This window comes from Ictalurus punctatus, chromosome 11 (genome assembly GCF_001660625.3).
Source record: "Ictalurus punctatus breed USDA103 chromosome 11, Coco_2.0, whole genome shotgun sequence".
NCBI classification, from domain to species: Eukaryota; Metazoa; Chordata; class Actinopteri; order Siluriformes; family Ictaluridae; genus Ictalurus; species Ictalurus punctatus.
Genome location: NC_030426.2, coordinates 14,722,067 through 14,746,653, shown reverse-complemented (window position 1 = coordinate 14,746,653; position 24,587 = coordinate 14,722,067). Strand labels below are relative to the sequence as shown.

Genomic DNA, 24,587 nt, shown 5'->3' with positions numbered 1-24,587 from the left:
TTGCAAAACTTATTCCCTCAACCAGCAGCTTATCTGATATTGGCCATGTTATTAAAAAAAGAACAACAACAAAAAAACAACAACTGGATGATTGTTACAGTCATGTGAAAAAATAAGTACACCCCATGGAAAGGTTTATTTATTTATTTATTTATTTATTTACCTTTTTGCATATTTGGACAAGCAGACATTTGATCCTCTTTGAAACAGTGCCTATTAATAAAGGTGTTAGACACATAAAATTAACATTTTATAGTAATTTTTACAATTTAAATTAACAAAAAAGCAGATAAGTCACATAGAAAAAGTAAGTATACCCCTTCATTTATCACACCTTCAAATCCATATAATTAGAATCAGGTGTTTAAGATTGGGTGCCAGTGATTTGAATCTGCTTATGTGGAACCTGTTTCGTTTATACCCCTCTCATATCTAGTGTCTGGTGTTCAATTTGCATTTGCGGTTTGTGGTGTCTTCATGCCAATATCTAAAGAGCTCTAGAAGGCCTTCAGAAAAAAGGTTGTGCATGCCTGCGAGTCTCGAAATTATGCGTAAGATCTCCAAATTATTTGAAATACATCATTCCATTGTAAGAAAAATAATCAACAAATCAAGTTGATTCAAGTGGGTTTTTGTCATTCCTCTATATAGCTTGTAAACATTGGAACGAAATGTGCACCACAGAACAGTATGCAAGACTACATAAAGTGCAATACACCATAGAGATGAGTGCAAAACAATAGATACATAGGACAAAACAATATATACACAGGACAGTAAATACACTGGACATGGACTGTAAACTGTAAGCTATTTGTAATGTAGCAGCACAAGTAAAGCAGCAATACTGGCAGCAAAAACGAGTTCCATAATATAAAGTGATTGATGCAGCTATGTAAAGTGTAGTGTGCAGTAATACTGAGTCTTACTGGGTTAGGTAAACCCATATGGCGCAGATTTCAAACGACCCATCCCAGCAAATTCAGCCCAAGAGCCAACCATCTGATGCAAAAAGAAGTCTCCAAGAACCCCATAATTTCATCACAGGATCTGATTGTAAGTTTTGCAACTGTTGGTGTCAAAGTGCCTGCTTCTACAATCAGAAAGAGATTGCACGAATTTGACCTGAATAGGAGGCATGTCAGAAAAAAGCCTTTGCAAGACTAGTTTTCCAATGAGCATAGACAAAGACCAGGCCTTTTGGAATGATGTGTTCTGGACAGACAAATCAAAGATAATGTTGACTGGCCACAGTAACAGCAGACATGTTTGGCAAAGGCTAAAAACAGCTTTTCAGAAGAAGCACGTCATACCACAGTGATGGAAATGTTATAGTTTGGGGTTGCTTCGCTGCCTCAGGGACTGGACAGCTTGCATTCATTGATACAACTATGAATTGTGCATCATATCAAAGAGTGCTTGAAAATAATTTGAGGCCACCTGTCTGAAAGTTGAACTTGAACCAAAAGTGGACCTTTCAACAGGATAATGATCCTAAGCACACTAGCAAATTCACCAAGGAATGGATCAAAAAGAAAAAAAAGGAGGGTTATGGAATGGCCTAGTCAAAGCCTGGATTTGAATTCCATTGAAATGTTGGGGGGGATTAGAAAATTACAGTACAGGCAAGAAAACCCTCAAACATCTTGCAACTGAAAGAATATTGTATGGAAGAGTGGTCAAAAATTCCAGCAAGCCCGGTGGACAATTATGCAAAACGCCTACAAGAAGTTATTTCTGCTAAAGGGGGCAATACTAGCCTCTGAGGCCAAGGGTGTACTTACTTTTCCTACAAAAGAATATCACATTTATTGATATTTCTGTTGAATAAATGATTGAAAAAGCTAATTTTCCTTGTGTGTTTGCTCAAGTATATACACTTTATTAACAGACACTATTTCAAAGATGATCAAATGTTTCTTTGTCCAAATATGTCAAAAAGTCAACAATTTCCATGGGTGTACTTATTTTTTTCATGCCCTGTGTGCATGGAGTTTGCATGTTCTCGCTGTGCTTCTGAGATTTCATCCATGTAATCCTGTTTCCTCCCCCAATCCAAAGACATGCGTTGTAGGCTGATCCCCTGCCTTGTGCCCCAAGTTTCCTGGGCCCCGTGACCCTGTGTAGGTTAAGTGGTATGGAAAATGGATTGATGGATAAAACCTTAAATGTCAGGGTCTTAATTTTTGACAGATAGCAGTGAGGGCAATGCAAAATGGGCCATTGCACATATTTATAACTAATGGCTACATACTACACTTGCAGAGATAAACTGTTTGTCCACATTATTAGTATCATTATTATTATTATCATTATTATTATTATTATTATTATTATTATTATTATTATTGTTGTTGTTATTATTATTATTATTATGTCTTCCTCCAGCAGACTGAGACTAAAGATACCTCTGAAGCTTGTCACCGGACTCAAACACCTGCTCCCCCTCTTCCTTCTTCCCCTTTCCCTTGTCTTCTATCCTCTAAGAGGAGTTTGACCAGCAGTGCTCTGCACAGCCAAATAGCCAACACGGGTGAGAGAGCTTCATTGAGCCTGTGCCCCCTCCCCCACTACCCCTTTACCTCTGCTTATAGGAACTGACATCATTATTGACTCTTCCTCCCTTAATTTCACTTAATGACTTAATTCCACCATAGTGAGTAATGCTAATCAGGCTGTGTAAATATGATCAGAGCAAGAGCGGAAACATATGAGAAAAAGAAATAATTTTCATGTCATTGCAGTGATGAAGAACTTAACCTCCAGTAAACCAGTTCCAGAGAAGGGGAGAAAGCTTTTGGGGACGATGAAACTGGGAGATATGAAATCAATCACCTCTCTGAGAAAATCTGGATTATCAGAGCGATTGACTCCTGCTGTATGTACATTCAGGTGTTATTTCTTTTAAAATAATATTGTATAGAAATTGTTTGATTTTTGATTAAAAACTGGAAGCAACTATGGTTTACCTCTGGGGTGAATGAGTTTGGGTTGAAAAATAGCAACAATTCCAAAAAAAAATAAAGGTAATATGCATCAAGACTATGATGATATGTTCGGATACAAATAAGACGTTAATAAATTTGTTGTATTTTGTTGTCTCCTTTTAGAATAAGATGGTGGTGTTACCCACAGAGGAGGCTAACCTATCGGATATTGACTACCTGGTGCCAACTCTTGATGAGAAGGGCAGGCCTATAGCTGAATGGAAGAGACAAGTGATGGTGAGGCAGCTGCAAGCTCGACTGCTGGATGATGAAGCCCAGAGAAGGAAGGTAAGTACTAACATGTTCAACTGCTGTAGAATTTTTTTAGCTGTCTTATCTCATAGCAACTTTTGGATTGAGAATACCCATGTTGTACTGTATGTGCTTAACAGGAGAATGGGAACAGATATGCAAAGATGGACAGCTGGAGGTACTCTCAAGCACACAATGCCATACTGGGTCCATTTGGAGAGATGCTAACTGAAGATGATCTCATTTACCTGGAGAAGCAAATCCAAAGTGTTTCAATGCAAAAAAACTGCAAGGGCTATGAGATGGAGTTGGCTCGCCTAGTAGAGGAACTCCGGAACATTCTTCCAGCACCTATTGTCAACATTACAGTAAATACTCGGTACAGAAACCCTAACACACAGGTTAAACTGCCCGTGTGGTGTAATCGGATATCTGGCATAGTCATGAGCATGTCCCTTCTTATGACTAACTTGACTGATGAGTCTACTACCAAAATGCCTAACTCTGATCTTGTGACTGTCTTCTCTCAAAATCTTGAGAGGCAAAATTCAGCCAGAGGACGGAGGGCAGAAATTGAAAATGAGATTCATGAATTTGGAGTATCTGTGAGCAGTCTGAAGTCCAACTTTGAAAATAAACCTCCAGTTTCTGAGGATTCAGATAGTACAGAGCTGTGTGTGCAAGAGGAAGAAATACCTGAGAGTGTCTTAGTAATGCCCTCAGAGGACGATGAGCCAGCAGAGGGGGAGCAAAATGATTCAAGCATTGACTGTGATGAATTCAACAATGTTATGGAGAGCACTAGCCTACGCAAGGAGCGTATTGTGGTCCTTTTCCTGGGTCACTGGAAGAAGTCTGCTTATACTGTAACTGTCAAAAATGCCCAGAGGAAGCTCAGCCTGGACAGTGTTGATATGCCAGATAGGAGCCAGGTTCACCGCAAGGCCAGTTTGGATATCTCATCAAAAAAGATGATAGAGCATGGTTCTTTGGGACAATTCTTCAAGCAGCGAAGCACCATCAACAAAATGATTGGCAACTGGAGAAGCATGATCTCAATTGTTCCATCCCGGCAAATCCGGAGGCTTAATCGTCAGCAGGCCCTTTACTCACCCGAGCAGTTCCTGCCCCGCATGAATGGAGCACCTTTTGAATATGACTCTCTGACACTTGATCTTTTCATGCTAGGTTACTTCCACATCCTTGAGCAGGACCTTTCAGCTGATGAGAGGAAGATGAGGCACCTGCTATGCTTTGAGGTGTTTGACCATTTGGGTCATTTTAGCTGGGAGACAGTGCGAGATTTCCACAAAGCTGTCATCCAAGACATTGAGGCTGGAAATAGGGAATGGAACGATGGGTTTGAGGATATCAAGATTAAGTTCTTTAGTGAGGTGCCTCCACAGGTGAAAAACCTGGAGAAGAGCCCACAAGCCGAGATAAGGCCAGTGCCCAAAGTGATTATCCAGACTCCAACCCCTGATGAGAATGATACCTTGATGAGAAGTACAGACTTTACCAGCTTGACCAATGATGAAATCTGCAAGTATGTTGACAGGAGTTTTGCCTTTTGGAAAGAAAAAGAGGCTGAGATTTTTGACTTTGAGTAATACAGACAGGATGTTTTATGCATTTTTTGAAACCAATTTTAGCTGTAGCCATTTCCCACCCATTTAGCTAAATCTCGTGATAGCTACTTGCCTGGCTGTACTATTCTATATATATGTATGAATGACCAGATACACACAATTGGCTATCAGTTTTGTGATCAACAGGGGCGTGATGAAGGTCATCCATTTAAGCCCAAGAGCCGGGCCAGCTATGCTCTGTAGCCCTCTCATTCATGGATGGTTTTGAACTCATTTTCCCAATAACGTTAGATAGTTAATAGAACTTGTCAGCTCACTACACATTTCTTTTTGATATACACAGTATGTCTGTTGTATTTACTAGCCAGTAAAGGTTTTTTTCTGTGAACATCTGAAATGCCTTGTTGAAATTTTGTTATTTGAATAAAGTGCTTTTTTTTTAACAATGGTGTGTAATTCATCATAAAAATTAATATTAGTTTGAATCCTTCTTCAGGTTTGCTGTGGACATGTGAACAACTTTCAAATAACTTTGTAAAGAGCATGTTTTGTGCTGACAAATTTCACAGTGGAAGAAGGTGCAGAATTGTAATAAACAATTTGATAATTCATATAGACTTTTCTATGTAGTGTTTGAATTTGCCTTGTTCTTTTCTTAAAGCCATTTTAAAGGTGTTGTTGTATTGTATTGTATTGTACACATAGTAAACAAATTCTGCATAGATGTTTACTTATTGTGTTACTTTAAGAATACAGAAATAAGCAGATTATCTAAACCCTGGTCAAACTAATTTTAGTTAACAAGCCACATTACACTTAGTCCAATTACAAGTGGGCTAGACGATAAAATCTGTTTACTAGAACAATAACACCTCAACAACTTCTCTTAAATGCATATTTATTTGTATTTATCTAAAAGCTACACTCAGAATGCATAAATGGATTCATAATACAGTATATCACCTGCAAAACAGATGAGCAGGCTAACCCCCTCCCCCTTCCGAACCCCCCAATTTTCCAAATTATGATTTTACCATCAAAACATTCCGTTTGCATATTTATTCACATCTCTTACAGTCATGCTTGCCAATGAAATATAATTTTGTAGGCCATATACAGCTAAGGCAGGGGTGTCAAACTCGAATTTTTCCCAGGCCAGATCATCAATTTTGTGAGACCCCAACAAGGGCCCTGCTATTTATTTTTAAACTTATTTAACATATTCTATTGATTATCACCAATAAACTAGACTCAGAAATTAAAACAGAAAGTTTGAAGGACAAAGAAGAGCTAACAGAAACTATTTAATTAAGTGTATGCACAATTTGGTGTATGCACAATTTGGTGATAACAGTTATTATACTGATTTGTGTTTTTTTTAAATGAATGTGTTCCTTTGTGTAATCACATTTTACTGCCTACCAGCTGCTATGGTGAGAAACAGGATTAACCAATTGTGATCATGCATTTGCCCATTTCTATTTAATCGCTACCAGCCAGATAGCTACACTTCAGGATGAACTTAGAGATATCAAGGTGAGAGCTAGTGTAGGAGCTTGCTGGAGTTTTACTTCAGTATGTAAGGTGTCATTTTCTTCCCCTATTTTAACATGCTATTTTAATCCTTTTCAGTGGAACTGTCTTAAAAATATTTTATGGCAACATTATTAATATGGTAATTGGCATATGGCAATATGGCATTGTTTGACAGTGCCTTATAAATGATCACAAAACAAAAAAGTAATTCCTGTTCACATGTGAGTGTGAGTTACATTCACACTTTGAGGGCATTTTGAGCATCTTGAGCATTTTGAGCATTTTGGGGGGCGTCGGAAAATTTGGGTCATGTAGCTAAACCTGCCTGGCACCTCCGTAAATCTAACCCTGACATGTTTACAGAATGACATTTTTAACATGCTAATGAAGAATTATATATCTTTATTATTATTATTATTATTATTATTACTGTATATATCATGTTTATTGCTCTAGTTTGTCCCCTAGTGGAATAACAGAGACTATCTCTTTTTTCAAATCTTTCAGTTATAGTCTATAAGATTAGTTAATTTCTTGTTCTACTACTACTACTACTACTTCTTCTTTTTCTTCTTCTACTACTACTACTACTACTACTATCATATTATTATTATTATTATTATTATTATTATTATTATTATTTATTCATTTAATTTATTTGGTGGGCCTGATTAGAATCATTATCTGGCCAGTCCTGGACCATGGTGTTTGTTTGACAGCCTCTAAACAGTCATCTAAAGCAGAGCTCACATTCTCCGAATAACTATATAAAATATAAATATAATATACACTTTTTCATCAAAGGCTTATTAATCCTATTTTTGGGGTAGGGGGTGAAGGTATGAGTTGAGGGTGTCCAGGCTATCACCTGAATAAATACTCACTTACAGGCTTTTACTTGAATAAATAAGCCATAGGGCTAAATCATTTACTCCTATGATGAATGTAAATTGTTTTTTGTCCTCTGATTTTCTTCTACTTCATCAAGAGTGTTGGGAGGATAGAAAACTGTGCAGGGTAGTTGGTGAAGAAATAATGATTGAATTAACTGAGCCATGTGTGTGTGTGTGTGTGTGTGTGTGTGTGTGTGTGTGTGTGTGTGTGTGTGTGTGTTTGTTTGTTTGTTGCTATTTAAGAACAGGTGAGACTTCACCCCAGTTTGGTATCTGAATTTAGAACCTTACCACAGAACTAAAAATAGTACGGTGGAAGGCGAGCATGCTATGAGCTGATAGAAGTATTCTGTGGCCCTGAGTTCAACAAGCATCTTGAATCTTTTAGACTGTTCTTTTAAGCAATGTGGGATTTCTTTTTCCATCCAGTCAAGAGGTAAGGTTACACTTTTCACATTATTAACTTATGATTTCTTATAACATTTGTAACTAGTAAGTATTATAGAAGATGTTAACATAGAGTTAGTTAGTGGCAGTTTCTGAATGTCATACTAGCTGTTAGCTGCTACTGAGTAAACAATCAACATACACCTGCTAAATGTCCATTTGACAGTTTACCATGCAAGTTATAACTATGAAGCCATGTAGAGTACAGTTTATAAGGAGGCAAATTGGTTTGGATTATGAAAACATGTAAATGATGACTCATTAGGAAGTCATCATAAGTGATCATAATCAGAACTCATATGTTCATTACAAACAATGCTTTATAGGTACACAAAAATATTTAGAAAATAAACAGATTGTTTGCTTCTCAAAATTGTGGTACATATTTGTCTTCTTTTTGTAACATATCTTCAAAATAAAGGCTTCAAAATAAATGTCCATTTGAGTACTGTTGGTAGTTCTCCATAGTTCACCAACTGTTCATTATTATTTTATTATATTAAAATTATTATTAACCAACAGCATCAGACAAAATACTAATTCAGGTTAGAAATAATGAGTCATAATTTATCAATGAAATTGTTGATCTTATGGCTAAGATTGGGATTAGGGATCCAAGCATAAAGTGTTGTTAACTGTTTTAGCACATATTTTGAGAACTAAAAAGCTTAGAGACAATTATTATTTCCTCCGATTGCTTTCCAATTTGGACCATTATGCCCCACCACTTAGATTTTTTGCTAATGTGTATACTTTGCAAAACCTATTTTTGTGAACTAGTCCTAGGATGTTATCTTCACAAAATTGGTGACAAATTACATAGTAGAGTCTAAACAATATAGCCAATACTCCAAATGGGGCAGAGCTTGGTTTATTCAAATAGTTATTCAAATCCAGTAACTCAAGCCTTTTCAGTACAAGGTTCTGAGGAGGTCTGCAACAAGGTTCTGAGGAGGTGCATGATCACTAACAGTGGATGGTATGTTCAAATAGCTGTTTCTCTGGAACCTAAAGACATTTTGTGGGCTGCATTGGTCTGCTAATCTGTAGGTAGATTTATTTAATTATGACTGGGATCCTTCAAAAACATGGTTACCAATCAGTTTTCCTCAGGCATTTCACATGATTACTGTTGTCACAAAACTTGATAAGAATGTTCATCTGTAGACTTTTTATTGCTCTCTCTAACTTGGCAAGAACTGGCCACTGGGGACTATGTTTGCAAAGACTGCTTGAACCCCACAGATAATAAGTATATGATTATGAATTGTTAATTATGTGACCATAGTCTTTAACCATCGTCATGACTTCATTCCTTTATTTGGTTATCTTTACTGGATCACAGCAGGATACCATTTCGACTGGTCATAACACCTTTTAGAACTTAATATTACCACACTGCTTTAATGGTGGATCATTATGGATATAAGTGGTTAAGACTAAGACAAGTCTCATCTCTTCCTATGCAGATAAATATTTTGCAGAAGAGTTGGTTGGGTTGCAACCCATTAAGACCATTGGATCATTGGTCACTGGATCAAAAAGTGTCATCATGGTGCGTAATGTGGATGACCTGGACTTTTGCCTGTCCTCTCACTCACAGAGCATATTGGAGGGCCTGCGTTCTCTCTGTTCCCACCCCAATCTTGTGGATGTGACCTTAAGTGCCGGTGGGCGGGACTTCCCCTGCCACCGGGGCATCTTGGCTGTCTGTAGCCTCTACTTCCACTCCATGTTCTCAAGTGACTTTGTGGAGAGCATAGCTACACGGATAGAGCTTCATGACGTGGATCCTGATGTGCTTGCTGCCCTATTGGACTTTGCTTACACTGGGAAACTGACCATTAATCAGGGAAATGTGGAGGGCCTGATATGCACCTCAAGTCAGCTTCAGTTCCAGACTGTGCGGGCCGTCTGCAGTCGATACCTGCAGAACCAGATAGATGCTAGTAACTGCCTCGGCATACAAGAGTTTGGCGAGATCCACGGTTGTCCTGAGGTGGTGGCCAAAGCCAAAGCATATCTTTTGGAGAACTTTGAGGCAGTGCAGCAGCATGAGGAGTTTCTTCTGCTGGAAAAGGATAAGCTATTTGCTTGTCTGAAGGATGAAGGTCTGCAGGTGCGGAATGACTGTGCTCGAGCTGAGGCAGCACTTGCATGGGTCAGGCATTGCAGAGACAGTCGCATCTGCCACCTGCCAGAACTATTGAGACTGGCCAGACTACCTCTTCTGCCTGAGTCTTACCTTATGGAAATCCTGTTGAAAGATGCTCTAGTTCAGGATTCCCCAGAATGCAAAGAACTTCTTGAGGTTGTTTCCAGAGAGGTTGGTTATCTCTTTGTGTGTTACAAATATCAAGCACATATAGTCCAGAACATCGCATGGCCAATTTCTGTGTGTCTTGTTAAATCTAAATATGTGGAGTCCTTTGTTTCAGAAAAATAATATAAAACCAGGTGAGTCAGCGCAGAGTCCTGTCCAAAATACCCCTCACAACCTGCAGGAAGTGTTGTTTGTGATGGGTGGCCTCACACTAGATGACTCTGATGAAGAAGATGAGGAGGAAGATGGTGAGAGAGAGATCAGGATTCATTCCAGGAATTGTGCTTTCTACAACACAAAGCTTCGTAAGAACGGCCTCACCGCTGTCTTGCTTAGATTTATTGATGGCAAGAAACATTTTTACTAATTATTGCATTTCATCTGTAATTAAAATATATATATTATTGTCTGTTCTTTTCACAGGGCAATGGCATCAGCTACCTGATTTTCCCAACTACAATAAGTGGGGTTATTCCATTGTCTCTTTAAACAATGATGTGTATGTTACAGGTAAATAGAAATTAACAATAAAATTAGAATGTCTTTTCTGATGTATTGTGAAAGAAAGAGGGAAAGAATAGCATCAAGAGGGCTTTTGAGGATTTTTATAGAAACTGACCTTTTGGAAAACAGATCAAGCAAATGTATAGTTTCCTTGCCCATATTTGAGTGCTGCATTATGTGAATGGAACATCATCTCTATAAAGGATTTGGAGAGGATAAAGAAGAATATCCTGTGACTATAAAAAAAAATCTCTCTGAGACTCTCATAAGAACTGGAACAACTTAAGAATTATGAGGGTTACTAAACACACTTGCTAATGGAACACCTAGCTTTTCGAAGACTTAGCAAGATATATTAAACTCTATTCCACCTGCAAATAGCCTATACCACTCATGTTCCTCTTTTTTTTTTTTTATAGAAGTCTTTGTTTTAGCTCTTTGGAATTTTAATAAGCTGCTAATACAAAGCCAGCATTATTTTCCAAGAAATATCCAGTACACTTGGAGAAAAAAAAAATAGTCTCTTTACGACTTATAGGTTTTCTCTTTCCCAGGAGGTTCGAGAGGTTCCCAGTCCAATACCTGGTCGAACACAGAGACCTGGAAGTATGTCACTCGTGAAGGGAGATGGGTTACAGTAGCGCCAATGTTGAAGCCCAGGACTAACCACTCCTCTGCAGCACTAAATGGAGAGATTTATGCCATTGGAGGTAAGAAAATAATGGAAATAAGGAGTATCATTTGCAGACAGCATGGGAAAGCTAACTTTTGTTGAAAATCTGCACCTTATGTTCTCCCTTAGGCACAAAGAAATAATATTGTTTTCTATAACTGACTCGCTGATAGCACAGAGCAATGACTCGTATCTATTTCAAGATCCTAGAGTGTTTGAAAGTGTTTTGTTTTATTTACAGGCACTATTAAGGATATTGTAGAAGTAGAACACTACGACCCATACAGTGACAGCTGGGCTCTGACAGCTCCTGCAGTGAAATATGTGACCAACTTCACAGCCACTGCATGCCTGGGGAAGCTGTATGTCATTGGCTCCTGTGCTGTCAAATATAATGCCCTGACTTTGCAGTGCTTCAACCCAGTCATAGGTAAGAGTCACCAAGGACCATAAACTGTTTATAGTTTGATCAACCAGAGAAAAACACCAGGACAAAAGTCAACATGTCATAGACAATACAATAAATAGAGATCTAATAATCCCATTTTTTAAATTTTTGATTCCATACCAAAATCAGAGTATTGGCTGATACCAATACTGGTTCAGTACCATGTGATCTGTGTTATGTAAGTCAACGTGTATGTGTTAATGGAATAAAATACATCACTAAATCAATTCAGAGAATATATATGTTGTCAAATCATGTAAAAATATGTAAAATCGTCAACTCATTCAAGACCAATCTAGAGTTTCAGGTGAGTATTGGCCCGATACTGATATCAGTACTGGTATGTTCCTATTAAAAATCCTATATAGCCCTTTGCTTCCCTTTGTAAGCATCAGCATGTTCTTATCTCTTGCACCTCATCACCCAGATTTCCTTACAACCAACATGTATACATGTATAAGTTATGATGGGTTGTTTGCAAATGAAATTGCATATTGTAAAATAATTCTTTAATCGTGAGTTGTGATTAGCAGTCTTAGGATACGTAATGTGACATGCTCACTGGTGGCTGATTTAGTTATATTGCAATCAAAATCATGTAACAACAAAGTTGTAATACTGCTGGTACAACACTTGACTAAAATCCATCAATAGGAAGACAGAATAGGATTATGAAAAACTCATGGGACGGCTACCAATACGATAATGACAATGGTGAAACATAAATAAAACATGCTAATGTACAGACAATCATCATTTCTAACAATGTGATACCAATATTTATTTATTTTTTTAAAATCTGTAATCACACAGTCTAAAATTGGCATTAATAGTTTGATTTTATTTTGGTATTTGATTTTTTTCAGATAGTTGGAGTATCATCTGCTCTCCATTTATCCCAAAGTACCTATCCTCTCCTTGTTCCATTTCTATGGATGGGGTCATCTATCTAATCGCAGACAACACCAAAAAGGTGTATCTGTATGACCCAGATGCTAACATGTGGCAGAAGGTGAGTGTTTATATTTTAACTGTTTATAAAACATTGGCAATTTGCAAAGTAAAATTTTATTTTTAATGACAATGTCACTACTAATGGACATTGGCATATGGTAGTATGGAGCCTTTAAGATTCTGTACAACTGATTGAAAGGATGTGAGTTCTAATCTCAGGACTTCAAAAAGTCACTGTTGTCATAGCCCGGCAAGATCCCACCTACTTTCCTGTATTCCAGTGCATTCTCTCCCTCTTGTTCTGTTTGTATGTGTGTGTGTGTCCCTGGGTGTGGCTTTCCACTTCTTGCGCTTTCTGATTAAATCATTGGACTCACCTGCTCCTCATCAGCTCATCAATCTACAGCGTATATAAACCCCGGTTCTTTAGGTACTCATTGCCAGATCGTTCCAGCTTCAGTGCAGTACACTTCCGGCCTTCCTTGCATTTGCGTTCATGTTATGTCCAGTGTTTTCTTCATCACGTTTTCCTGTGCTTATCCTGTCTGTTTCTCCTCATGTTCCAGATTCATTGCTCACGCTGCCTGTCTGCTCACTCTCGGCTCAATTCCTGCTCCGCCCAAACCCACCTTGCCTTCCTTGTAGTTCACTAACTCTGCACTCGGCTCTCATGCTGCAGTCCTTCAGTCCTTCTGTCTGTTCTGCATTTGGGTCCCCTCATCTCTGTGTTCCACATAACAGAACTATCTGGCCAACATGTACCCAGCAGAGCCAGCTCACTGCAGAGCCTGCAGTCAGCCCTGTTTTGTCAAGAAACCCTCCTGAATTAACATGAATTACAGCTCTGGTCATTCACTAGGAGCCACCAGCATCCTCCACCAACTGGCCCAGACACCCCCTGTCCAATAGCCCAGTCAGCAGTCCTGATGGTCCAGTCTGCCGCCTCCCCCAGTCCACAGCATGAAGCACATGTCCCAGACCCTGAACCCAACACGGATGACTTAGGAAAGTCCTTCCTCCTCCAGTGGTCTCTCGTATTTGACCAATGTCCCTTAACCTATGCCATCGATGAGGCTAAGGTGGCCTACATCATGGGGCTATTAAGGGGAGATGCCCTAACCTGGGCCACTGCCATCTGGGACAGGCAGCCAGCACTGTGGTCCTCCTTCATCTCCTTCACCACTGAACTTCGGAGGGTTTTCAACAAACCAATCCAGGTGCAAAGACAGAGCCAGCCAACCCCAGGCACCTTTTGCCTCCAGTTCTCTTCTTTGTTCCTCTGCTAATCCTGTCACCAAACCTCAGCCATGTACCAGAATTCTGTCGCGTAATTCCATGTAACCAAGGGAAGAACCCTGCAGCTGGGTCGGACCTGACTTACTTCTGCTGAGCAGGAGAGAAGATTCCAGACAGATGCATGCTTCTATTGTGGCCAACCAGGCCATGCCCTGGCTAACTATTCCTTGTGTTTAAAAGGGGTTCACCAGTAGAATGGGGGCTACATCTTCCCCTCCTGACCCCCTATCCTGCTTTTAGATTTCGGCCACCCTTTGCTACAACCAGCTCTCCGTTCCCCTTTCAGCACTTATTGACTCAGGTGCCAAAGATAGCTTCCTGAATAAAGACAGCGTCACAGTTCGGCCTACCTATTGAGTCCCTGGATACTCCTATTACTGTCAATGCCCTGGATGGGAAATTCCTGGCCCAAATCACCCATCGCACTGCTCCAATGTTCCTTGTGCTTTCTCAGTGACATACTCCGACTTCCTGAATCACTTCATGTTTGTTTATTTTGAGAACATCATGATATTCTCCCACACACTCTCCATGTCCATCAAGTACTGCAGTGGCTTCTGGAGAAGTGCTTGTTTGTCAAAGCTGAAAAATGTGTTTCATGTTCCCATGGTCTCATGGGGTACATCATCAAGAGAAGGTGAGTTAAGGCTGACCCTGAGAAGATCCGAGCTGTAGTCATGTGGTCCAGACCCACTAACCTCAAGCAGCCTCAACAATTTCTGGGGTTTGCCAATTTTTATCACTGCTTCATTAAAAACTACAGCTAGGTTGGAGCACCTAGACTCACCTCCAACTCTATGCCCTTTGTATGGACCCCTGAGGCTGAGTCAGCTTTCTCCAAACTGAAGGAGCTGTTTACCTCCACTCCTGTGTTGATTCAGCCTGACCCCTCACTGCAGTTCCTCATAGATGTGGATACCTCTGACTCAATTGTGGGTGCTGTGCTCTCCCAACGTTCCATCCAGAAGTTCCATCCATGTGCCTTCTTCTCACACCACCTCAGCTGAACGTAAATATGATGTGGGGAATCGTGAGCTACTAGCTGTTAAGTTAGCATTTGATGAATGGAGACATTGGCTTGAGGGGGCCGAACACCCATTCATTGTTTGGCTCGACCACAAGAACCTGGCCTACATCAAGTCCACCAAGCATCTAAACTCCCATCAGGCATTCTGGGCCTTGTTCTTTGGTCAATTCAGTTTTACCATCATCTACTGCTGTGACTTTTGCCTGTTCCCAGCCACCCCTGGTCCCTAATTGCCTTAGACTTTGTCGCCGGGCTGCCTCCCTCACAAGGTAAAACCACCATCCTGATAGTTTTTCAAAGGCAGTACACGTTATTCCTCTCCCCAAGCTCCCTACAGCCCCTGAGACTGCAGACCTTGTGACTAACCACGTGTTCAGGACTAACCGGACCCCTGTTTGTTTCCCAGGTATGGAAAGCTTTCTGTAATTCTAGGGGCTACTGTGAGTCTCTCTTTGGGTTTTCATCCCCAGTCTAATGGCCAAGCAGAGCGGGCTAATCAGGAGTTGGAAGCAGTGCTGCGATGTGTCACTACCAACAATCCCTCCACCTGGAGCCCTCAGCTTTTCTGGATTGAGTATGCACACAACTCTCTGTCCAGTATAGCCACCAGTATGTCCCCCTTTATGTGTTCCCTGGGTTAAGAGCATCCTTTTTTCCCCACCCAGGAGGGCGATATTGTCATGCTGTCGGTACAGGTCCACATCCACATGCTGCCACAAGATATGGAAGGAAGCCCGTTCTGCACTCTCTGCTGACCACAACTGGCACCTTGCTGATCGTACTCCTACACCCAACTAGCAGCCAGGCCAAAATGTGTTGGCTCTGATTGAAAGGCATTCCCCTCAAGAACAGTTCCAAGAAACTCACCCCTCGTTATCTAGGCCCATTTACCATCGAAAACATCATGAATCCCTCCGTGGTCAGACTCAAACTCCCCAGATAATGGCGCGTGGTGTTCAGCCTTCCCCACATCAACTGAGCATCCGACCCTCACGCTGTGGATCTGAGTTTTAATCCCGACCCTGACTACTCATTACCACACTCCTTTCCCATGCACCCCAGCTTCCACTACCCTCCAATAAATCCTATTCACCTTCTGTCTGTGTTCTGCATTTGGGTCCCCTTGTCTCAGTGTTCCACATAACAACTGTTGGTCTGAGAAAGAACCATAATTGTCAACTGCTAAACTGTATACTGCAGACTGTTTTCTACCCCACTGGATGGCACTTTTGATGAAAATATCTGTCACATAATTTAATTAATTTATCCCAAACTTGTTCTGTTCAGTATTATTCAGAACATTCAAAAACATGTTTCTTCCCCAGCTTGTCACAAATTATTTGCTAAACAGCTGAGAATCCTTATCTTAAATCTCAGTGTAATGTCTTGGTCTTCCTCAGGTTCAGTTCCTGCACAAACTCCATGAGAACGGAGGCTTAGTGGTTCTGGGTGAGCAACTCTATGTGACTGGGGGCCACTGGAAAGGAATGGAGGGAGATTATAGTGTGGAAGTGGAGGTGTACAACCGAGGATCCAACTCCTGGAGGGTGGAGTGTTTCCTTCCCAGGCTGTGGTACTATAGTGGCTGCTGTTCTATCTTCCTAGACACGTCCCAGTGGCCCGAGCTCTTTCCTGAAGAGACATAATGGAAGGCAATGACATGAAGCTGGTCAGTTATACTTTAAGCACATGGTTGTGAGGGTTAGTCCTAAAATGTATTCCATTACAGTTACACAGAACTTCATAAAAAATGTAATCAGTAACATAATCCAAGTATCACAATATGAATGTAATGTAATCTGATTACTTTTGGATTACTTCAAGGTCACTTATTTAAATAAAGTCAAGAGAAAAGCAATATGATCTAAAATACTTTTATTTAGAGCTTATTTTAGAGCTTAAAAATATGTTCAGTGTGTGGATCTGTTTTAAAAAATACATAAATCAATTAATAAATAAAAGCTCACTGCCCCTGATGCGGGTAACATTACATCCCAAAAGTTAGGGTGACCATATTCTGGTTTTCCAAAAAGAGGACACATATATATGTATGTATGTATGTATGTATGTATGTATGTATGTATGTAAATATTCTTACATACTTTTGAATGTCCGTGGAATAAAATATCAGATGCCGTGAGTGTACCTTCTCCCATCATTTACACACTTGAATGGCCATGTCATAACAAAGTTAAAAATGACCTTATATGGCCATGGGCATTGTTTCGACTCAGGACAGCTGTCATTTGCTGCTATTGTCAAGCTGAGATTAGGCTAATGGTTGAGAGGCAGGAATTTGGCCAATAGTTGCTTTAGAATCAACCTGTTGGTGTGCAAGAAGGAGGGAATTACAGAGAGAGGTTAAAGCAATGTAAATATGCACAAACATGTGCTTATGGTCTAATACTGCATCATCATAATAAAACTAAAGCCAAATCCCGGATTTTCTCAAATTTAGAAATCCCGTCTGAATGCTTTTTTTAAGGTCTGAAAAAAAATGAGGACATGGCCGGGAAAAAGAGGACACATGGTCACCCTAACAAAAGCATATCGGAGAACAATTTGTGTTAATTTCTACCAAATTAACTTTGCACAAAATTTATTTACGCATACACCAGGAGGTCGACTGGCAAGAGAGAACCAGAACTATAATCATGCAGCTGTCTATATTAGTGTTGTGTCAAAAGTTTAATTTCTTTGCTTTTAAATGAAAAAAAAAATTAATCCTGATAGTATTTTTTCATCTTTTTTTTTTTTTTTTTACAAAATCTACCTGTAATCTGATTACTTTGTTTTTTGACATAACTGTAACAGATTACAGTTGACAGTTTTTTGTATCCCGATTATGTATCATCGTACTCTCCAAGCCTGTGTAAGCACACCTAGAATGACCTTAGCTCAGCTAAGCTGAGGACTAGAATTCTCTCTCAGATATATGAAATGGAAATTTGTACTTTTTATTATTATAGAAAACGTTTCCATTAAAAAATACATGTTCAAATAAATAAAGTAGAAAAATGCTGTTGTAATTGTATTAATGTGGCATTTTTTTCTTTTTCTTTTTTGTTTCAAATGCTTTTTTTATTGATTGTATATTTTGTATTATTACAACACTGACCATTGGGAAAGTTGGAAAATATACATCTTAATCTATGTATTTCACAAAATAGGCTCAGAGACCAGTACCTATAGCTATATCATTTAATAATATTCAAAGAAAACAATGGCTCTAAGGCACTATACAAACAGAAGTCACAGTTCGTTGAGTATGTTTTATGGCTGATCTTATTGTACTTTTGGGAAGATAATTGCAGTTACAGTTATCCAAAATGTCACTGCAAGTTAGAATGAATTTGTCATTCTAGTCATATACACACATACATATACATTCTAGTCATATATACAGTAGAACGAAATCTCGTTCTCCAAGTCTTTGGTGCATACAAAGTTACAGACAGCAGTGCATACAACCAACATCATGTAGTGCAAAATTGAGGGGGACAAAGTAGTGCACAATAGACAATACAGTAAATATAAACATGAGGATAAAATGGTAAATACAACAATGCAGACAATGCAATAAATACAACACAGGTCATTAAATTCATGTCCTTGTGAGTGGTGTATGGTGAGTAAGGCATAATCACCACTAGCAGTATAGAAGTCCCGGCTTATAGAAAAATATATTTAATTGGTTATTACTGGACTCATTGTAGTACAATCCCTGTTTAAAAACCTAGCTTGGTCTGACCAGCTACCAGTTGCCAAAACACTGATCAAACTGTCAGACCATATTGTCAGTTGGTAATGATGGTAAAAATGAAACATTTTTTTAATTATTATTGATGCTTCATCATATTTGTTTTTAATTTGTGTTTTAAGAAAATAATACAACTGTAAAATCTCAAATATGCATCACTCAGTTTAGTCAAACAATAAGGAAGCTGGAAAATAACTTACCAGCTGGTAAAGATGATCTACCAGTTTGACCAGCTGGCCTGTGTTTTATCAGCTGGTTGCTGGGCAGACTAAGTTGGAGTTTTCAGCAGGGATACTATTATGAAGGTACACTTTATATACCAAAGAGATAAACCAAAGAACATGAAAGCTGGCTGTGCAAAAGCAAAAGTTTGACAGTGTCCAGATTCTCAGAGATGCATGGAAAAACTTGTACTTATAGAAAAAGTGTACTTGAGACATACTGATGCATTTTTAAAGACAAATATTTGTCACAAATATTGCATTTGTTTATTTTAGTGCTGTTTACTGCTGTTTTTAGATTTTTTTATTAAATGTAGAAAACATAATTTTTTGCATTATTTTTGAATATATCTTTACTTAACAGCATTTGTTTGCTGTGCACAAACTATATAATGCACTTGCTGCATATGCTTTTATGTAGATAGCCATTGTGCTTCATTTAATATATACTGCAGATAAATGCTTAAGGGTGATTGCTTTTTTCCCCCATAAAGCTATGATTGTATATTTAAGTTTCAACCTATGCTTGTTTTGTTTAATCTTCCTGGGAAATAATTTCAGCTCATTTAAACGTCTTGACGATTATTAACCTAAATAGGTGTGAGTATAGACGCGAACCCGCTGGCGTCTTTGCTACCATGGAAAACAAAAGCTAGCATTTGAGTATCATAGCAACCGCCCGGGAGCGTCCTGTTTCCAAGCAAACCGGTGAGCTCCGCCTCGAGCTCTGCTGTGATTGCAGTTGCTTTCGAAAGTTTTTTTAAAAAAAAAAACTTTTGGTCATTTATCGTGGGCAACTTTTATTTGCATTTGAAAGCTACTGTTGACTTTGCACTTGTGCTATTTTGTTTGGCCACATTTAACTGCAGAACGTCGTTCTACCAGAGCTGTTTGTGCATTAAAAGACTGCGTGGATTGAGTGAAAAATAATCTTGTGCATTAACTTAACTCCGTCCAGAGGTCATTTTCCACATGAATTGTGAAGGAGAGCAGTCGGCCGGACTGGCGGCTGTGATTCAGGTGCGTGCTTTTCCTGCAAGGAGTGCATTCTAGAGCAAATAAACGCAGGTAGGTTATTGCACCGGTGGTTGTTTTAAATCAGCGACGAATTGCTCATGCAAGAGAAGAGAGCTTGATTTAATATTAACGAGGCTGGCTATTTTTCACCAAAGTAAGGTCGATCGAAATAGACTATAATGTAGAGCAATTCTAGTGCAGTTTAAATGCACTTCACAGTAAAAAAAAAAAAAAAAAAAAAAAAAAAAAATATATATATATATATATATATATATATATATATATATATATATATATATATATATATATATATATATATATGTTTTAATAAATAAAAGAGAGAGATAAAAGAAACTTATTGACCAGGTGCACTTTTGTTCCCAAATGAATAAAAATGCATTTAGTTATCTGATCAACCAATCATGTGGCTGCAGCACAATGCAGAAAAAAAAATTCATCCAGATATAGGTCAAGGGCTTCAGGTAATGTTCACATCAAACATCAGGATGAAGAAAAAATGTGATCTCTGTGACTTTGATTGTGGAATGGTTGTTGGTACGAGATGGGCTGGTTTGAGTATCTGCTGATCTCCTGGGAATTTTCACACATAACAGTCTCTAGAGTTTACACAGAATGGTGAGAAACACAAAACACAAAACATCCTGTGAGCGACTGTTCTGTGTATGGAAATGCCTTGGTGATAAGAGAAGTCAGAGGAAATGGCCAGATTGGTTCGAGGTGCCTCTAAGGATATAAAAACTGAAATCGCTCTTTACAATCGTGGTGAGCAGAAAAGCATCTCAGAATGCACAACACATCATACCTTGAGGTCGATGGGCTACAACAGCAGAAGACCACATCAGTCTCCATTCATGTCAATCAAGAACAAGAATCTGATGCTATTATGGGCACAAGCTCATCCAAACTGGATAGTGGAACCTGATGTGGTTTTCTACTGTTGTAGCCCATCCACCTCAAGTTATGATATGTTGTGCATTCTGAGATGCTTTTCTGATCACCACGGTTGTAAAGAGTGATTATTTGAGTTACTATAGACTTCCTGTCAGCTCAACCAAGTCTGGTCATTCTCCTCTGATCTCTCTAATCAGCAAGGTGTTTCATTCTGCAGACATTCCGCATGCAGGATGTTTTTTGTTTTTCACACCATTCTGTGTAAATTCGAGAGACTGTTGTGTGTGAAATTCCCAGGAGATCAGAAGTTTCTGAGATACCTAAAAAAGCCCATCTGGCACCAACAACCATGCCACGAGCAAAGTCACAGAGTTCACAGTTTTCCCATTCTGCTGTTTGAACAATAACTGAAGCTCTCACTAAAGCACCATATGAGGGAATGTCTTTTGTAAGCGTTGTGTCCATCACATTTAGGGTGCTGCCTAGTGGTAAGTATTTGTACTACAAAAGGTACACTTTGATATTTTTATTTTGATAATGTTATGTTAGAAATGCATAAAACCACATGTGATGGAAGTAGATTATATAGTAGACTACTCCTAGCTAATCATAGAAATATTATTAGATTATGAAAAGTCAGTAGTTACTGGAACACATAGTGAGTTTAAAGAGCAGTTTGTAATTTTTAAAGGCCAGTACAGCCAGTGAAATGAATTGTACTTTCATCAAAAACACTGAGAACTTTCCCCTTCCTACCAACCGACCTGGCCAAGTCTGTCTAGTAAGTTGTCTTCCTATTTGCCTTTTAAGGAAAAGAGGCAGAGCTTGATTCCTTCTGGAGGTGGAGCTAATTTCAGATCTTGAAAATGTAAACAGAAACGTTAAATGAAGAAACTATGCATTGCATGCAATATTATCAACCACAGTTTTTGTAAGGTATCTAAGATGGGTAACACTTTACAGTACTATTCAACAATTCATATGAAACTATGCATGCAGGAACTAAGCAGGAACGAATGAGTAGTTCTCCATTAACACTTATCTTTTTCCTATTAACTACTAAGAACTACTAGTTAATTATTCAGTAATGATGTTAGTAGGAGTTCACTATTATCTATGCAGTAATTAATTGAGTATTAAGCATTAATTACTGAGTCTTACATTTCTCCTACAGAACTACTAGTCAACTGTGGCACTTTTATAATAACTATTTATTAATTACAGATCACATCGAAATTTATTCCCAATAGCTAAGCCTTATATTCCTCCTGGAGATCTATTTCATATACCTTATCTGATTCTTCTTATATCTTAATATACCTTAGCCAAATCACTTAGTGTCTTTAATGTAAATGTTTATATGTTATGATTATTATTATTGGTCTAGAAAGATGTTTGCTCCTTTATGCTGATATCAGTGTAATTCTGTCTTGTTAATGGTGTTACAGAAACTAGAGGACTCCCTGCTCAACCCAGACAGCAGCACAGAAGAGAAGGCCCTCACTGTACAAAGTGATGATGTGGATTCCTTTTCCACACCAGTTCCTGCCCTCATACGGCAGATCATCACCCGAAACCTTGCCGATGGGCCTTCAGGTACACTAAATTACCTAACATAGCAGCAGAGAGTATGGAGTAAGCATGTACAGTATATCCTGACTTTTCCTGTGATCTGCTCCTAGTTTCAAGTGCTGCTGCTGGTGAGAACAGTGTACTGGAAGAGAACAAGCGTCTGAAGGATCTGCTTTCACAGACCCTTGTGGACAGAGACCAGCTGCTCAGCAAGCAGGCTGTTTTAACCAGCAGGGTAGGAACATGTACACATATCCTCATGCACATGTTCAATCAGTGCATTCACTTCCTCTGACTTTGAAGTAAATAAACTACTTTAAGCAAGTAAGAGGGCAAATAAAGAAAACACACCAGGGACAGGGTTGTCCGTTCTCTTTTTGCATTTTGTCAGACTGAAAGTGGCTTTCTGTCCAAGACCAATCTGTGACGGCTCTTATGGAATTTTTCCTTGTGTAAATCATCCTTTACATTCAAATGAATCCCATTAAACGCTTTATTATTTTCACCTAGTAACATTTTATTTATTTATTTATTTATTTATTTATTTATTTATTTATTTATTTTAAAAAATGTTATACATGTTATCAGTATACAGTTATACTTAATGTTGTGGAATGTTCATGAGACAAGTTGCTTCCTGTTTTCATTTACATTATAGCAGCTATAAACAGTTCTTCCCTCACCAGTCTCTTTTGAAGCGAATAAGACAAAGAAACACAGCTTGTCATGTTACAGAGAAATCAGAAAGTGCAAAGTTCTCCACCCCGAAGACTTAAAGAAAACTTAATAGAACCTCTTCACGGTTCAGCTTCCATCAATTACAAAGTGCTGACACTGGAGACTCCTTCCAAAAATGCTATACAAATGTCTCCTAACAGAATACTATATAAAAAGAATGATATACTGTATAAATGTCTCTTAATATCAGCAATTACACACATTTAATTCCTTTTATGTGGAAAACCTGGCATTTAAGTTCCTGTGTGAGTTGTTGCTATAGAAACACTAATGTTGTTACTGTTAGCATGAATGTTTTAATATAATCCTGTTATTTGTTTTGGCAGCTGGAACTATTTTCAAAGCTGCTATTATATAAAATCAATACCTTCTGACCAATTAGAATCAACCACTCAACAGCATTCAAATATATATATAAATTAATAGATATTAATTTTCATGTTTAGTTTGGCATTGATCAGTGTGGAACTTTGGGAATAGTCAACAAATTGGGCCATTGCAAAAATATTATATTATGAGTTATTTCTTTAAAGCTGCAGTACTGAATGTTTTCCTCTCTATCGCCATCTCTGTTTGAAGCATAAATTTGCAAGTTATTTCAAGAGTTTTTTTTTTATTTTTTTTATTTTTTATTTTTTACATGGGTTGTGCTTCTCCTCTGCATGGATGAATATGATAGTTTGAGGTATACATATATCCGCTCCAATACTTGACTCCAATACTTTAATGGAGGTGGCGGCGGATACGGTTTTCTTGGAGTAGAGAAATATTGCTGTCATAGTTAGCAGAAAATAAGTGCAGTTTACCACATTGACCATAGCAAAAAAAAACAAAAAAACAAAGGAAACTCTATACCTAGCTGAATCAAGCAAACAAGTGCACAAATGTTAGCTACTGTAGCTACATATTGAACCACTGAAATGTCTTACCTGTTCTGCAGAAAAAAGCCATCTCTGCATCAGTCTTCAGTCCCTTCAGATCTTGGTGTTGTCGCCACCTCTCAACAGCCATGCCAATATTTATTCTCATTTTAGTATGGGCTCTATCACTTTCCCTGTAACTGCAGGCTCTCCACAGTTTGAGGTTTCTTGGTTTTGACAACAGCTGATTCCCCAGATGTCAGCAATTATTGCATTCAAAACTATCCAGATTAAAAGCAGCCAACTAGATGACAAGTTTCAATTCTAAGCAACTCTTGTAAGGACAAGCTATAAACACTCCACCATCCTTCGCCCCCACACGCGACATAGTCTCCAGCTCTTCTTCTTTCTGGTCACAGACAAAGGCCATGCAAATGACATCAAACTGACATTTCCCGCGAGATCCGACCCGACAGCTCAAATTATAAATCATAATTTAAAGCTTAATTTTGCGAATCAGGGTAAGGTAAGGAGACCGTTTTGACAGTGATTTTTTATGTACTTACTCAATAATTGGT

The 24,587-nt window shown here is 38.7% G+C and overlaps 3 protein-coding genes across 4 annotated transcripts in view; all 3 read left to right on the top strand.

Moving 5' to 3' along the window:
- The window catches only part of LOC108272105 (espin like), a 30,873-nt gene extending 25,434 nt beyond the window's left edge, over positions 1-5,439 (top strand). The window contains exons 7-10 of one of the 2 annotated variants that reach the window (XM_017480292.3): positions 2,392-2,533; positions 2,745-2,878; positions 3,111-3,275; positions 3,380-5,439. In XM_017480292.3, coding sequence (XP_017335781.1) covers positions 2,392-2,533; positions 2,745-2,878; positions 3,111-3,275; positions 3,380-4,849 — 1,911 coding nt within the window. In that variant the 3' untranslated portion in view covers positions 4,850-5,439. Of the gene's footprint in view, positions 1-2,388; positions 2,534-2,744; positions 2,879-3,110; positions 3,276-3,379 lie in introns of both variants that reach the window. The other variant, XM_017480291.3, reaches the window with a different exon arrangement.
- Positions 5,440-7,563: 2,124 nt separating this feature from the next.
- On the top strand, positions 7,564-17,953 carry klhl30 (kelch-like family member 30). The gene is made up of 8 exons (XM_017480295.3): positions 7,564-7,693; positions 9,174-10,030; positions 10,143-10,332; positions 10,451-10,537; positions 11,086-11,241; positions 11,446-11,634; positions 12,519-12,664; positions 16,330-17,953. Exons 2-8 carry the CDS (start codon positions 9,257-9,259, stop codon positions 16,573-16,575), a joined length of 1,788 nt encoding a protein of 595 aa, XP_017335784.1. The 5' UTR covers positions 7,564-7,693; positions 9,174-9,256; the 3' UTR covers positions 16,576-17,953.
- Positions 17,954-19,628: 1,675 nt separating this feature from the next.
- The window catches only part of crocc2 (ciliary rootlet coiled-coil, rootletin family member 2), a 65,226-nt gene continuing 60,267 nt past the window's right edge, over positions 19,629-24,587 (top strand). Inside the window, exons 1-3 of the mRNA XM_017480349.3 lie at positions 19,629-19,930; positions 22,288-22,435; positions 22,522-22,646. Coding sequence (XP_017335838.1) covers positions 19,883-19,930; positions 22,288-22,435; positions 22,522-22,646 — 321 coding nt within the window. The 5' untranslated portion in view covers positions 19,629-19,882. The remainder of the gene's footprint in view (positions 19,931-22,287; positions 22,436-22,521; positions 22,647-24,587) is intronic.